Consider the following 15,338-nt stretch of genomic DNA (forward strand, 5'->3'; position numbering starts at 1 on the left):
CTACTGTGTATTATTTCTTGGGAAGTGGTTGACAACATGAATTATCAATAAAATTAAAGGTGACACATGCTAAGCCTTCAGTGTTCATATTATGGGCCAAATGCAGCTGGTCGAAATTCATTTTGCTGTTCACAAAATCAGTTGATTCCTACCACTTTCCCCTCAGATATCCTTGACCAGTGGTCATACATCTGCTTGTAAACCTTCAGGAAGAGGCAGCCCAGGCTATTTCTGGACAATGCTAATTGTTTGGAAGCTTTTCCTACATGAAGTCTGAATTCCTCTGTTGCTTCTACCCACTGGCTCATGTAGGCTGAGGGGGGACAAACGTGAAAATGCTTGAAAACAATCCCTATGTCCCACCCACCCCGTTTTTTCCAGGCTAAACCTTCCCTGTTCCTTCAGCCAGTTCTCATATGGAGTGGTGTCCAATGCCCCATTTTGTCAAGATCCTTCCTAAAATGTGTTGCACAAGATGGAACAAGGTTCCCCAGGAAAAGTACAAGGGTATTATTGGCTTCGCTTGTCCTGGCAGGGAGCCCACTTGTAACACTGAGTTTGCTCAGCCCCCTAGATCTTTCTAACATGAGCTGCTCTCTTCCTGTGCTTCCACCATTCTGTATTTGTGTAGCTTATTGAACCTAAGCGTAGGACTCAACATCTGTCCCTATTAAATTTCACTTTAGAATTGGCTGATCATCCTAACAAGCTAACACACATGAACCAGTAGCCAGTAGGGCCTGGCATCTATTTTGTGACTCACTACAGCTGGCTGTCATGCCAGTATGGCTCAATTAGTAATTATAATTGAAATAGAATGTACGCATATAATTAAACTTCATGTAACTTAGTGTGAGACAAAAATTTGACACTTTATTTTGGGATATTGCCATTCCACGATATCTTCAAGAAATTTGTGTTTGCTGGAATATCCATCCACACCCTTATGAATTTCTCTTTCTGGGACCCTGGAATCTCATTGATTTCAGCTGTTTATTTCCTAATGAGGGGTAAAATAGGGTTGTTGAAGACTGTTAATTAGAAGCTGTGGGGAGAGGCAGGTCGGTTTCCTCCTCAAGGATGGAAAACAACTTGGTAATACAAACAAAAACTTTATTCTGCTATAGGTCTGTCTGCCCTTCACAGAAGGGAGCAAGTGGAATGGCCTCAGACTGCCAAGCTCTCTTCCTTTCTATCTGGCAGCATGGCTGTTGCTATGCAGGAAATCTCAAGGGAAAAGATGGCCTGGTCTTGGCCAACGATGTCCTGCTTCAGAGGCTGAGGAGGGGATGAGGCCAAAACTGACTCCAGTGTCCTGGGGAAGAGTTGAGGCCAAAACTGTGGTCTTAAGATAAACAAGAGGTTAAAATCCATAAGGAGAGCCCATTAGGCCCAAACAGTATAACAGAAACAGTGCTTTGTAAAAAACATCATTGGCTTTGAGGTAGCAGATGGGAAGGAAGAGAAGTGACTGTTCCCAGGTCTCTCTAAGCCATTCTCTTCTCTAGGAAAGTCTGGGTCCTGGAGCCAGTCACCCACTTTGCCTTCAAGAACAGAAAAGTCAGAGAGACGCTGTGATCCCCTCACCATATGTGGAGCTCCTATTCATTCAGGCTCTGATGAGTTGTGAGAAAAGCTGTCCATGCCCGAGCCTCTGACAAAGGCCATATCTGCCCGGAACTTTAGGCTGGTCGGTGGCTGGCGTCGAAGCAGGAGGTCACCCTGGTCTTGAGCAAGGGGTTCATCATAGATGGTGGAGATGAGCCCCAGGCTGGTCCCACGTGGCCTCTTTGGCTGTCCAAAAGATTGCAGTTTCTCTCCATGGTACCTGAGAGAGAGAAGACCCTTGGTTATGTTATAGTGAAACTAGGGAACTGCTTCTCCATCCTAAGTAGAGGGGCATGGGAAGAGACCCCAACATTTGTCTCAAGCCAAAGGTATAACAGAATAAATCAAAATCATGTGGATGAATCCCTGTTATCTGTGCTCCTGGAGCTCTCCCCAAGATGCTATCAGTGAGGCCACACAAGATAGCCCAACATCCCAACACTTGTGCTTCATTATGAAGGCAATGCCACTTTTATCCATGTATGCAGCAGCCTATAGAACATGAAATGTAAAAGAAAAGCAGCCACATAACTTATTCCAGATATGTTTCTCCCTAATCTGAACTACCTTGAAAAAAGCAAGCTGAATGAATAACAAAAAGAACAGTTCCCATTTGTATTTTCTCCACAACAGTCCTGTGAGGCAGGCAGAGCAGGTATCATTTTACAGATGAGAAAACAGACCTTGAGAAGCTGACTTCCAAGGTCACACAGCCAGGTAACTGTCAGTGCCAGGACTCAAATCCAGGTTACATGACTCTAAGTTTGGTGCTGTTCTCACTGTGGTCTCAGTATACTGCCTTTCATCCCCTAGTAAATGAGGATCTGCCACCAGGACCAGCTCATTAGTGAGGGACGAAGGGGGCATGTGTGTGGCCCTCTAGCCTTTTATTCCCTAAAGCTTCCTTAAGCCCAGGGCATCAGACTGGGCCAGGATGGGGGTAGCAGGGTGACCCTTTGTGCTAGAATTATTGCCAACAGCATCATTAACTCTATCACTGTTTTATCTTTTCCAGTCTGTTCGGAAAGTCTACCGATAGGAACCCTCCAAGACAAGCCCACTAGCTAACTAGCTTTGGAGCTCCCAAATCAGCAAGACCAAACCAGGGCCATGATCCCCAAGCCAAGCTGATGAAGGGAAGCCCTAGGAAGGCTGGGAACTGGACAAGCTGGCCTTGCTGGAAAGAATGACCCTCAACCACACTTACCCTAATCCACGCTTACACCTGGGGTTCTGCCCATCATTGTCCAGGGCCTCAGCCACTCCTGAGCAGCTACTGCCCAGGCCCTGGCCCTCAGCCCAGCCTTGTCGCTCCATCACCTTCCTTCCAATACCCTGGAGAGGAAAAAATAGAAGTCAAGTAAGGGCTTCCCAGCCATAAATGGGGGGAAGTAGAAAGTGGACAAGAGGGAATTGAATTGTGGGTTAGACATCAGGCTTACCTTTGTGTGACGCTCAAAGGTGCCAACTTGGTGGCTGACCACGGAGCCATCCTCCAGGCCATTGCGTAGTCTCTGTTCCAAGCGCATCTGGACTGAGTCACGAGCATCCTTGTCTCCATCTGAGAAGCCAGAGCCCAGTTTAGGAAGAGGCTAATGTCCTAGCCAAAGATGCATTCAGTACAGGAGAGGCAGGGGACTGATAGCTTCTATGGCACCCAGTCAGGGCTAGATTTCTCTTGTTTTGGTTTCTGTTGCATGTGTCTGTTACCTCTTCCTGATTAGACCAGCAGGTCTCTGAGTGCACGGAGTGTCTTAATTCCTTCCCCTTCAGACCGGGTTATGCTAAATAATGGACTGCATATCCTCCTCAGCCTATACGGACTTCCTGAGGGTGGAAGCTATATTTTCCCATCAGACTTGGGCTCCCTCAAGGGAGTGACTGTGTCTGTAACCAGATCAGAAACTCTCCGAGGACAAGGGAACAGTTCCACCAAGCTAAGGGCTTTTCAGGCCTCAGTGTATCTAATCAGAATGGGGGTAATTCCCAAGGATGGGACCACTGCCACCCTCTAAGACTGAGATTTCGGCCTGTTGCTCTTTCCTCCTTTTGCCTCTACTTCCTCAGTTTCCAGAGGGCATTTATTTTAGAAATGGAAAGATTAAAACCCAAGAAAATCATAAAAAGGGGACCCTTGCTGGGTTATTCACCAAACCATGGGGGGAAAGGGACAGCCGCTACCTCCAGACTCCCTCTCTGATTCCATCCCACACTACGTAGGGCAGGTAATTGGATTGGGGGGAGGAGGGCAAGGAGGCCACTTGCTCCCCAGAGCCCTGCCTGGCCAATTACCTTGATCATAGTAAACGCTCATGTCCACGTCCCAGTCATCAGCTGTTTGTTCATCAAAATCTGTAGGGACAAGACAGGTGAATACATTTGCAATTTCCGTGACTTTCCGCAGGCTGCTCCTTATCCCTGGGATGCATGCCCTCTGCCTCTTGGAATGCTTGACTTTTTGGGGCGGGGGGGGGGGTAATATCTCTGTGCTATTTAAGAAAAAGTTTACCGATGCTTTAAAACAACAACTGCCATGACTTCCCAATCACGACTTCCAGCCCTGAAGAGATGCCTCCCTTAGAATAAAGCTAAGTAAGACAGATACATTGAACATGTCTAGGAATATATACTCATCATATCTACAGCCCATCACCTCACTATCAAGAGAAGCGAGACAGTTACACGCTGTTGTGGTCACTATGCAGATAGTTTGTATCCGTTCATACATGGTGTCCCAACTCTGAAATCCTCATATTTTTGGTTTCTTTCAGAGCAATAATAACATTATATATTCATACACCATGATTTGTTCAGAAGTTTTCCAACTGAAGGGCACCCACTGTATTTGTACTTCTTTGCTACCATAAAAGAGCTGCTATAAATATTTTGGTTACCTATGGGTCCTTTTCATATCTTTGCCTTTCTTGGGGTAACTCTCAGTTGTTTTCTAGAATGGTTGAAACAACTGAAACAATTCACAGTTCCACAAACAACACACGTGGCTTTCTAAAGCCCCTTCATTCAACATTTTCCAGTTTTGTTTGCTGTCACTGTTGCCAATCTTATAGTTGCCACTGTTGCAAGTCAAAGCCACAGAGTTGTTTTAATTTGTATTTCTCGTATTACTACTGATCTGAAGCATTTTTTATATAGTTGCAAGTTTGCCTTGTTTTTCTTTTTGCAAAAATTTGAAAACAAATCACATGCCCAACAATTTGAGAATAGCTGAATAAATTGTGGTATATGAATGTTACGAAATACTGCTTTGTAAGGAATGATAAATATGAATTCAAAGAAAAAGTGATACAGAATGACAAAAGCAAATATACCAAAAGAACATACATGCTTACTCCAACTATGCAAATTAAAAACATCATTAAATGGCAACAAAACTCTGATAATACAGCAGACAATGTTGATACTAAGTTGTTAACTCCAGACTACAAACAATAAACTACAAAGTTAAAAGGTTGCAGAGTCCTGTAGTGGATACAGAGATCCTTGTATTGAGCTGCTTCTGAGATCCTCGGGCACTCAATATTCAGAGAAAGCAGCAGCAGGACCCCAGAATACAAGGCAGTACCAAACCTGGCCCAGACATTTCTCCAGAAGTACACAGAACTAGGCCCTGACACAAAATCCTGATTCAGTAAATAATGCTGGAACAATGAATAAAACAAACACTAAAAAGTTATAATAGAGACGCCCAAAACACAAACCCAGAAGAAGAGAATGACTCCAAAACATCTACAGGCAAAGCCTCAAAGAAAAAAGTCCAGAAGCAGGATAAATTAGAATTCCTAAAAGAAATGATGTGAGTTTTTTTTTTTAAAAGAGTTAAAATCATTTTATACATGAAATGAGGGCTAGAGGAAAGAAATGGAAAAGAAATGAGAGAGAGCTTTGGAGGAAACACTTGGAAGGAGAATTAACTGCTTGGGCCAAGAGCTTCAAAACCTTACCCAAGTAACAGACTTTTTGAAAATTAGAATGAACCAAATAGAAGTTAATGACTCCCCAAGACAACAAGAAATATTAAAGTAAAAAGACTAGAAAAATTAGAAGAAAATGTAAGGCATTTCATATGAGTAACAAGTTACTTGGAAAACAGATGGAGGGATAATTTGGGAATCATTGGACTACCACAAAACTATGACATACACCCTACCCCTGCCTCAAACCAGACTGGATATAGTATTTCAAGAAATCATGAAAGAAAACTGCCCAGATCTATTAGACCAAAGAGCAACATGCAAATAGAATTATCTACTGAAAGAAACCCTCCATTGGAAACTCCCAGGAACATCATAGCCAAAATCCAGAGCTTCCAGACCAAAGACAAAATACCGCTAGCAGTACCAAGTACCAAGGAACCACAATCGGGACCATGTAAGATTTAGCAGCTACCTCCATAAGGGAGTAGAGATCTTGGAACAGGGTATTCCAAAAGGCAAAAGATAATATCTAACAACCAAGAATAACTTAGCTACCAAAAGTGGGTATAATCCTACAGGGGAAAAAGTAGACCTTTGATGAAATAGAAGACTTCCAAGCATTCCTGAAAAGACCAGAGCTGCATCAAAACTTTGAAACAAACACGAGAGCCAACAGAAACTAAATACCGATCAAGTGTTTGCATTCTAATGGTACAAGTGTCTCCTCAGAACTCTAATGTTATCAAGAACCGTAGAGAGAACTACATAAGAAAAAAACCTTGAGAATGGTTTTGTCATATTTTGACAATCTTGAAAGAAGAAAGGAAAGAGAGAGGAAAAAGGGATACATTACCAAAAAAACCTCTGTCTGCACTGATGGAGGGAGTTTGCCACATGAATTAAATCAAAGGTCTACACTAAAAAGGAGTTTTACACTCTCACTTAGTGGTATTCAAGACTATATGGTCATGAATGTTTGTGTCTTTTTTTTTTTGGCTGGCTTACTATGCCAAAACAAAATCTATTTAAAAAGTAAAATGCAAATAACTGACCTCACAGGATGGTTGTAAGTAAAGTGTGATGGAAATGTGTTGAACAGAATCCCCAGGAAGCACTTAGGTAGTAAAGCTGATGTTCATGGGTATCCCAGGGACAGACCCGTTCCCCTGCTGCTCAGGACCCAGGTGTAATTACATCCTGTAGCTCAGACAAAGAACACTGCCCTCATGGCCAGAAAACTGGTGTTTCAGACCCAACTCTGCACTTGATAGCTGTGTGACCATGGGTAGAATGATCGATCTCTTCCAGGCCCCTATTCCGTCACCTGTGCAACAGGGATGATCATCTTTGCCCTGCATTTCCCACTAGATTAGCAGTGTGAGGGTCAGATGAAGTAATGGACATAGAGACCCCTACTGAAGAAGTATGAGCTGTAAGCCTCATTACCTCCTTCCTCTTCCTGCCAGTACTGAGCGTCTGTGTAAAACACGAGCCCGGAGCCGCCCTTCTCCCATTTGAGCTCAATCTCCTCCTCAAAGAGCCGCTCGGCCGTGCGCTCCTGGCCCGTCACATCCTCATGCAGTGCCTCATGCCGTTCCCACTCCTCACACGTGTCATTGTCCTGCAAGGGACAGTAGGGGTGAAGGGGACAGGGAAAACAGGCCAAGGACACAAAAGGCTTGCTCCACATTCTTAGGCTTCTCTCAAAGGAACAACTGACCTGGGAGGCAGGACTGTCTGGCCTCCACATCCCTCCTGACACCCTGCTACCTGAGGGAGGCAGCATAATAAAGCAGAAGGAATGATAGCCTAAGAATCAAAAATCTGGGTTCAAATCCTGACATTAATAACTATGTTACCTTGTTGTTGCGGTTGTTCAGTTGTGTCCGACTCTCTGTGACCCCATTTGGGGTTTTCTTAGCGAAGATACAGGAGTGGTTTCCTTCTCCAGCTCATTTTACAGATGAGGAAGCTGAGGCAAACAGGGTGAAGCAACTTGTCTAGGGTCACCCAGCTAGTAAGAGTCTGAGGCTGGATTTGAACTTAGGTCTTCCTGACTCCAGGCCTGACACTCTTTCCACTTTGCCACCTAGCTGCCTTCATATTACCCTAGAGAAGTCATTTACTCAGCCTTAGTTTCCTTTTCCATCAAGTGGGGATGACAGCATTTACAGTACCTACCTTACAGGGTGACTGTGCAGAGTATGCTTTGTAAACCTTATAATGCTATAGATATATGAACGATTATTATCAATTCACCTTTATCTCCCTCTGCTCTCAAATATAAGCCCCCCCACTTCAGCCAGGCTGGCCCTGTCATGTTCCCTACACATGCCAGTCCCATCCTCACCTCCACGTTTTTGCTCAGGCTACTTATTTATTGCCTTTCTCCCTCCCCTTATCTAATTCTTCCCCTTCCTTTCTGATCATAATCATACCTGACATTTACTTAGTGCCTTAAAGTTTACAACATGCTCCCTACACGCTCTCTCCTTTGAGAGGCTTTTCAAGGCACCAGCAGCCCCACCTCTTCAGAGCTGAGACCTTCCTTTGCCCATCACCTCAGCCTACACTCAACTATCCCTGACTTCCTTTTACCCAAACTCACTACCACTATGGTACCAATAGCAGTCCTAGCACAGGGCCTACTGTTTGCCCATATCAGGCTTGGGGGATGCATGACTGCTGTCTTCAAGGACTTAGAGGGTTGTTATCACACAGAAGAGGGATCGGTCTTTTGCTGCTTGACCGGAGGAGGCAGATCCAGGAGCAATGGGTGAAGGCCATAAGAGGCAGACTTAGGTTTGATGTCAGGGAAAGCCTCCCAACAATCAGAGCTGGTCTCAAAGGGGGATAAACTGCCTCTGGAAGCAGAAAGTTCCCAGTCACTGGGGTCATCAAGCAGAAGGTGATGACTCCTCAATGGGGATGGTTCCACTGTAACTGATAAGTCAGAATTTGAGTACCCATTATATTGGTGATTTCTGAGCTCCCTCCCTTCCAACTCTATGATGTGAAACCACTGGATAACAGCCTATAATGGGCATTATTTTTTTAAGCATTTACTTATATTTATTTTCTTTTCAAAGCCATTTACGAACGTGTCAGACAAATACAGTAACTGGTCTCTGTTTCCCATGTTCTCGTCCTGTTTCATCAGGAAGACCAGAAGTTCATGTTCTTTATTTTTTCCCTGAGTCAGCCAATTAAAATTGGTTTCCTTTTACTGTCATTATAGAAAAGTAAAGTATGGTGGTGAAGAAAGAGGGATGGACTTGGGAGTCAGGAGAGCTGGTTTCAAATTTCTAATCACCTCTAACATTTATAAGCTGGGTGACAAGAGAAAGTCACAACCTTTTAGGGACTAAGTTTCTTCATTATTAATATAAGACTAGGTGGCACAGTGCATAGAAGTCTGGGCCTGGAGTCAGGAAAAATTATCTTGGGTTCAAATCCAGTCTCAGACACTAGCTATATGACCCTGGATGAATCACTTAGCCCTGTTTGCCTCAGTTTCCTCATCTGTAAAATGAACTGGAGAAGGAAATGGCAAACTACTCTGGTATCTTTGCCAAAAAAAAACCCAAAACCTAAGGGTCACAATGAGTTGAACACAACTGAAAAACTGAACAACAATACTGTAGTATGTGCTTCAGAGGACTGTTGGAAGGCTCAAATACTAAAAGTGCTATGTGCATTTCAGTTATTATCATTGTTACTATTATTAATATTAGAAATCCATAACTGTGACAGACTGGGCAACTCGTTACACTGGAAAGAGTTCCTGAGAATTAAGGGGTATATTTCTGCTGGTACTGCTGAACTTCAGGACAGCTATGCAGATCAAATCAGAGAACATACTTTGTAAAGTATCAAGGGCTACACACATCAAAATACTCGTATTAACAACAGTAATTAATAATAAGTGACTGGTATGGTCAGCAAGGACATGATGATGTCACTGAACTCACATCATCTGAATGAGACTCTTCCTCCTCCTCTTCCTTCGGCCCTCCTTGGGTCCCAGCTGTGATGGCTGTGGGACAGGCTCCTTGATGGGTTTCTGGGATCTCCTCCCCCTGGGCTGTGTACACCAGCTCTTCCTGCTTGACAGTCTCTGTGTCTTCATACTCAAAGGGCACGTTGCCGTATCGCCGGGAGGAGCCCGTCTTGGGGAACTGTAGCTGCAGCTGGGTAATGATGCGGGGGGGCAGACGGCAGGCTCGGATCAGCTCTAAGAAGATACGCATTGGGGTCCCCACATTCCCATTGGGCATCAAGGCTGGAGGGTTCAGTTCCGGCAGCTGCTTAAGGTCAGCCAGGGTGAAGGCTTCACTCACGGCCCTCCTCCTATGCAGCTCCTTCCGGGTCTTGAAGGGAAAGGGATCAACACCTTAGAAAAAGATGAGAAAAAACCTTGAAACAGAGGTGTGCCAGTAATCATGTGTAGACATGAGGACGGAATTAGCTCTCATCTCCACAGCTCTGAGTTCATAGGTTGCTTTTAAACCCCTTGGCCAGATTTTCTGTACCTTAGGCAAGTTGGTTGGTTGGTTGTTGTATACCTGTGAAACCTGGACAGTCTACCAGTACCACGCCAGGAAACTGAACTGCTTCCATTTGAATTGTCTTAGGAAGATTCTATAGATCACCTGGCAAGATAAGGTACTGGACACAGGTCCTTCTGCAAGCTGAACTGCTAAGCATTCAAACTACTGCAGAGAGCTCCACTCCAATGGGCTGGCCACACTGTTCAAATGCCAAATGTAACTTTGCCTAAATCACTACTTTATAGGGAACTCACACAAGGCAAATGCTCACACAGAAGTCAGAAGAATTGGTACAAAAACACTCTCAATGTCTCTCTGAAGAACTCTGGAGTTAATTGTGAGATGTGGAAGACACTGGCCCAGGACAACCTAGCATAGCGTGCCCTCATTAGAGAAGGTGCTGTGTTCTATGAGAAAAGCAGAATTGAAGCAGCTCAAGAGAAACATGAAATGCACAAATTTAGAGCTGTATCTACTCCAAACATTCCTGTGGACTCTTTGTGCCTGACCTGTGTGTGGTACAGCCTTCCAAGCTAGTATTGGTCTGATCAGCTACCACAGGACCCTTACATAGTGATATCACTTTGGTCCTCTTGGAGAATGAAGGACAACAACCAACCAACTTTAGGCAAATAATGTGCTTTATAAGTATAGCAAACATGAACAAGGAGTGTGGAGACATGAGTTCTAGTCCCCATTCTGACACTAAGGCATTGTGTGGTCTTTGGCATTTCATTTCCCCCTTTGAATCTCAGTTTACCTTCTGTCAAATGAGGGAGAATTGGGCTACAATCACAAATTGGCAGACTTGGAGGATATAATTCAACAGATATTTAGTAACAGAGTACTATATGGGTCAGGGGAGTGAGGGGGGAAGATACTCTATAAGGTGGTCCCTGTTCTTATGAAGGGTTCTGGCCAAAGTAAGGGGGGGGGTGGAAAAAGGGAGAAGGAAACAAGCATTTTATTAAACTATCATTATGTGTTAGGTGATGCAATGGATAGAGTGCTGGGCCTGGAGTCTGGAAGAGTCATCTTCCTGAGTTCAGATCTGGCCTCAGACACTTACTAGCTATGTGACCTTGGGCAAGTCACTTAATCCTGTTTGCCTCAGTTTCCTCATCTGTAAAATGAGCTGGAGAAGGAAATGGCAAACCATTTCAGTATGTTTGCCAAGAAAACCCCACATGGAGAGTCAGCCTCAACCAAAAAACTGAACAACAAAATGTGCTAGGCACTGTGCTAAGAACTTTACAGATATGACATTTTAAAGGGGACATGATATACACACACACACACACATATACACACACACACATATGATACAAAATAGTCCATAAATATATTAGAGAGGCACAAAATTCAATAGATTCAAGGTGGCCAGGAACACATGTGGATGCAGATTTTCCCCATGCCTGAAATTGACTATCTGCACTCCTAGCACCAGACAGCCAGGGTTTACATCTTGGCTCTACCAACTATCTGACCTGGGCAAAATTACTTAAGCTTGACAGACTTCAATTTCTTCATCTGAAAAATGAAGAGGTTGAATAAGACAAGTTGCAAGGTCCCTGCAGGCTCTAACTCTGGGGCCCAAATGAGATGCCTCCTCTTCCATGAAGATTCCCCTGCAAACTTCTCATTCCATATTCCCTGGACCTCTCCTTGACACCCACTCTGTCATGTATCAGTTCTGAGCATATATATCTTTCAAATTAGAGCAGAGGTTACTAAACTTATTTGGCCTACTGCACCCTTTAAAAAAAATTACTCAGTGCCCCCCTGGAAATCTACTTTCTTTAACCCTTGAACATTTTTTAAAAAATTTGCATCATTTCAAAAAAAACAAAATATTTTTCTAAAATATGATGCATCTTAAATTTAATAATTTACTGTAAATTTGTGGGGTTTTTGTTTCCTGCATTGAAATTTTGATATGATTGATATTTGATAATATTGCATCATGTAACCACATAGTATTCTATTGTAAACAACACATGCTCGTCTGCCAACACTTGCTTGTTAAGACCTGTGGGCAGACTTGACCACTCATTGGTTATAAGTTATATTTTGTGTGTTTATTTGGAAAATAATGTAATCACTATAACTATTACACAACAAATGAAACATAAAATGGTTTTTCAAAATTTTTTTCTCCTCTTCTTTCCTTAGGCTTCCACCACCCTCTTATTTTTATTCAATGTCCCCAACTGTACCCAAGGCTACTACCACAGCCTGGATTGGTCCAGTGCCCCCCCAGGGGGCAGTATGACCCACTTAGGGAAGCTCTGCATTAGACTGTAATCTTTTCAGGAAAATCTACGTCCTGCCGCTGTTTTTCTCCCCAGTGCCTACCACGGTCCCCCAAGCCCAGTAGTAGATTGGTTGAACAAAATTAGGTGAACAAGATGTTTACAAGAGGGAGAAACAAGAAGAGGCCTTTAACCTTATGAGATGATTTGGTCTAAACACCTCCCTTTATTGAAGATGAAACTGGGCTAGAGAATAGGTGGCTTGTGAAAGGTCACTTCATGAATTCCAGGTCCATTTTTCAATGGGTCTATGGAATTCTGTTTTCCCATGGGTGGGGAGGGGAAGAGATTAAAACTCTCATTTCTTCCTGCCACTTCCCCTAGTTAAGGGAATTATTAGAGAAGTGATGAGCACTGATTAGTGCTCATTAGTGGGAGAGGGGAGGAGGGATGAGCCCAGGAGAAGCCCCCTGGGTGGCTCACCTCAATCCAAAACTTCTTTAATTTTTGGTGGAAATATATTGTGGTATTGGTTAGTGTCCAGCTTGTCTCCTTATCTCTAGTTCTTCTCTCTAGACCTAGAATACTATCAGAATACTATCCTGGTGTGCCAGGACTCCTGCCTGCTTGTGTTCCAAGATATCAAGTCACCAGGAGCACAGGGCTGAATTATTTAAGAAAATGGAACATCTCAGTCCTGTCATAAGGTCAGCATTTGGACAGCTCTTTGGAAGCACCCAACAGCTTTTCCACAAAGTCCTTGAGAGTATGTTGTGATGGGAACACAAGATTTGGAGTCAGATGACCAAAGTTTACATTTCATCTTGACCACTTAGTTGTAGGCTAGCCAACAAGCATTTATTAAGCCCCTATTTTTGAGTCACTGTACCCTTATCATTTGGACAAGAGACTTCCCTCCCTGTACCTCAGTTGTCAAATTAGATGGATTGATGTTTTGGAGGATGGCTAGCGTCCCTCCTGCTAGTTCCTGGTTCTGTGATCTTATGACCTCATTTTTTTCCTCCCTTTCCCCTAAAAGCCCTGCTTCTGGCTGTCGCCCATGAGTAGAAGGCTTTCCTCCTTCCACTCTGACTACTGACTTCCCTGGTTTTCTTTAAGTCCCAACTAAAATTCCGTCTTTTACTGGAAACCTTCCCCAACCCCCAATTCCAGGGCCTTCCCTCTGTTAATTATTTCCTATTCATTCTGTGTATGGCGTTGTTGTTGTTGTGGAGTCCTGTCCAACTCTTCTCAAATTTGTGGACCATCCTGTCCATGGGGCTTTCTGGGCAAAGGTACTGGAGTGCTTTGCCATTTCCTTCTCCAGTGGATTATGGCAAACAGAGGTTAAGTGACTTGCCGGGGATCACACAGTTGGTAAGTACTTGAGGCCGATTTTGAACCCAGATCTTCCTGACTCCATGCCCAGCGCTCTCTTCATTGAGCCATCTACCCTGCCGTGCATATATCTGTATATGGCTTGCTGTGTATGTGTTTGCATGCTGCCTTCCTCGTTAGACTGTAAGCTCCTGGAGGGCAGGAACTGTCTTTAGCCCCTTTTCGTATCCCTGGAGCTTAGCACTGAGCTTGGCACATAGTGGGCACTTAGTAAGCGTTTGGTAATTGACAGACTGGGGCGCCTAGGTCCCAGCCCTTGGGGCAGTCCTCACCTGCCTCCTGAACGGGGAGCCGGAGCCTGCGGATACGGCAGCGTCCGGGCAGCCAGTTCCCCTGGGAATCGAGCCAAGGGCGGCCCGAGTACATGCGGAGGAGCCGCTCGGCCTGGGCTGGCCCCCGCACTGAGATCACGCAGCAGCAGGTGGCAGGAGGGGCTGGGGCTGAGGACGGAGCGGGAGCCGCAGCCGGATCGGAGGACAGGGCCGAGGCGGCCGGGGCTGGGAAATGAGCAGGATCGCAGGCCGAGGCAGTGGCCGGGGCGGCCGGGGTTGGGGGGACTGGAACCGGGGCCACGGCCCGCTCAGGTCGGTGCCGATAGTGGAAGCAGAGGAAGCCGGCGTCGCGGCCGCCGCGCTGCTCCCGGAACTGGCTGAAGTAGTTCCTCAGCTGGGCCGAGCGCAGGCCCGCGGGGATCCCGCTCACTACCAGGTACACTGGAGTCGAGGTCTCGGCCGCCAATTCCGCCGCACAGGACGCCGCCATCTTGGGCAGTCACATGACGTGCCGGCTCAGCCTCTCGCGAGAGGAGGTGGTGGAGCTGGAGGATCATGGTTCAGAGATGAGGTTACGTCAGTTCCTTGACCCTGAAATCCGGGGATCAATAGCCCAGCAGCCGCGGAAGCGGTCAAGGTCTGGACTGGAGCGCCGCCTGGAGGCCAGGAAGCCGCGTAGGAGGAAGCGGATTCACAGACTCCTGGAAAATTGTTTCCTCATAAGTCAAATGGGTTCACAATCTTACACAAACGCCTCCCTCCCCCCCCCCCCCACCAGTGACCCACCAGACTGGCGCGTAGGGCCGCCGGGCAGAGACAAGGGGGCGTTGGTTTTGTTATCACTGTCCAGCACCAGGGGAACACCTGACACGTGGGTACCCTGGAAGCTGGAATAGCTTTGAAGCACTTTGTTGGACAGCAGCCACATACACCTTTAACTAACTCATGGACTCCCCCCCACCGATGGGTTTCTTTTGAGGAAGCTGCCCGGAGAAGATTAATTCTAAGCAAAAGGTTTTTAATCGACCACATCACCCAAACAAGTGACAAGAAAGCTTCTCTAAAGATATGGGGTTAGGGTGCGGGAGCCAGAATATACTTTCCCAATGTTTACCACTCATCAGCAGGGAAGCAAATGCACCAAAGAAATGAGACAGGTAGTGGAATAGATCTAGTGATGGACTTGGAGTTAGGGAGATCTGGATTCAAATCCGACCCCAAAAAGTAGTCTTGTGATGTTAGTCTTCATTTAGTTGATTTCCTCCTCAGTTTTCTCATTGGGCAAATGAAGGTAATATTATCTGCAGCCCTTATTTCATAAGG

General features: G+C 45.2%; 1 protein-coding gene across 1 annotated transcript; it reads right to left on the bottom strand.

Annotated features, from left to right (window-relative positions):
* Positions 1 to 851: 851 nt before the first annotated feature.
* Positions 852 to 14,539, bottom strand: GPATCH3 (G-patch domain containing 3). The gene is made up of 7 exons (XM_036745820.1): positions 14,016 to 14,539; positions 9,515 to 9,936; positions 6,990 to 7,164; positions 3,901 to 3,960; positions 3,051 to 3,169; positions 2,816 to 2,943; positions 852 to 1,828 (listed from the first exon to the last, which is right to left on the bottom strand). Exons 1-7 carry the CDS (start codon positions 14,503 to 14,505, stop codon positions 1,606 to 1,608), a joined length of 1,617 nt encoding a protein of 538 aa, XP_036601715.1. The 5' UTR covers positions 14,506 to 14,539; the 3' UTR covers positions 852 to 1,605.
* Between the last annotated feature and the right edge of the window lie 799 nt (positions 14,540 to 15,338).

The sequence above is a fragment of the Trichosurus vulpecula genome, chromosome 2 (genome assembly GCF_011100635.1).
Source record: "Trichosurus vulpecula isolate mTriVul1 chromosome 2, mTriVul1.pri, whole genome shotgun sequence".
Lineage (NCBI taxonomy): Eukaryota > Metazoa > Chordata > Mammalia > Diprotodontia > Phalangeridae > Trichosurus > Trichosurus vulpecula.

Excerpts from the sequence above, each read along its gene's own strand:
- GPATCH3 (XM_036745820.1), bottom strand. The coding sequence starts at position 14,505 with ATGGCGGCGTCCTGTGCGGCGGAATTGGCGGCCGAGACCTCGACTCCA. Across the intron at positions 3,961-6,989 it reads CTGGCAGGAAGAGGAAGGAG|ATTTTGATGAACAAACAGCT; the intron begins GTAATGAGGCTT and ends TTGTCCCTACAG. Across the intron at positions 3,170-3,900 it reads GAGCGTTTACTATGATCAAG|ATGGAGACAAGGATGCTCGT; the intron begins GTAATTGGCCAG and ends CTGGCTTCTCAG.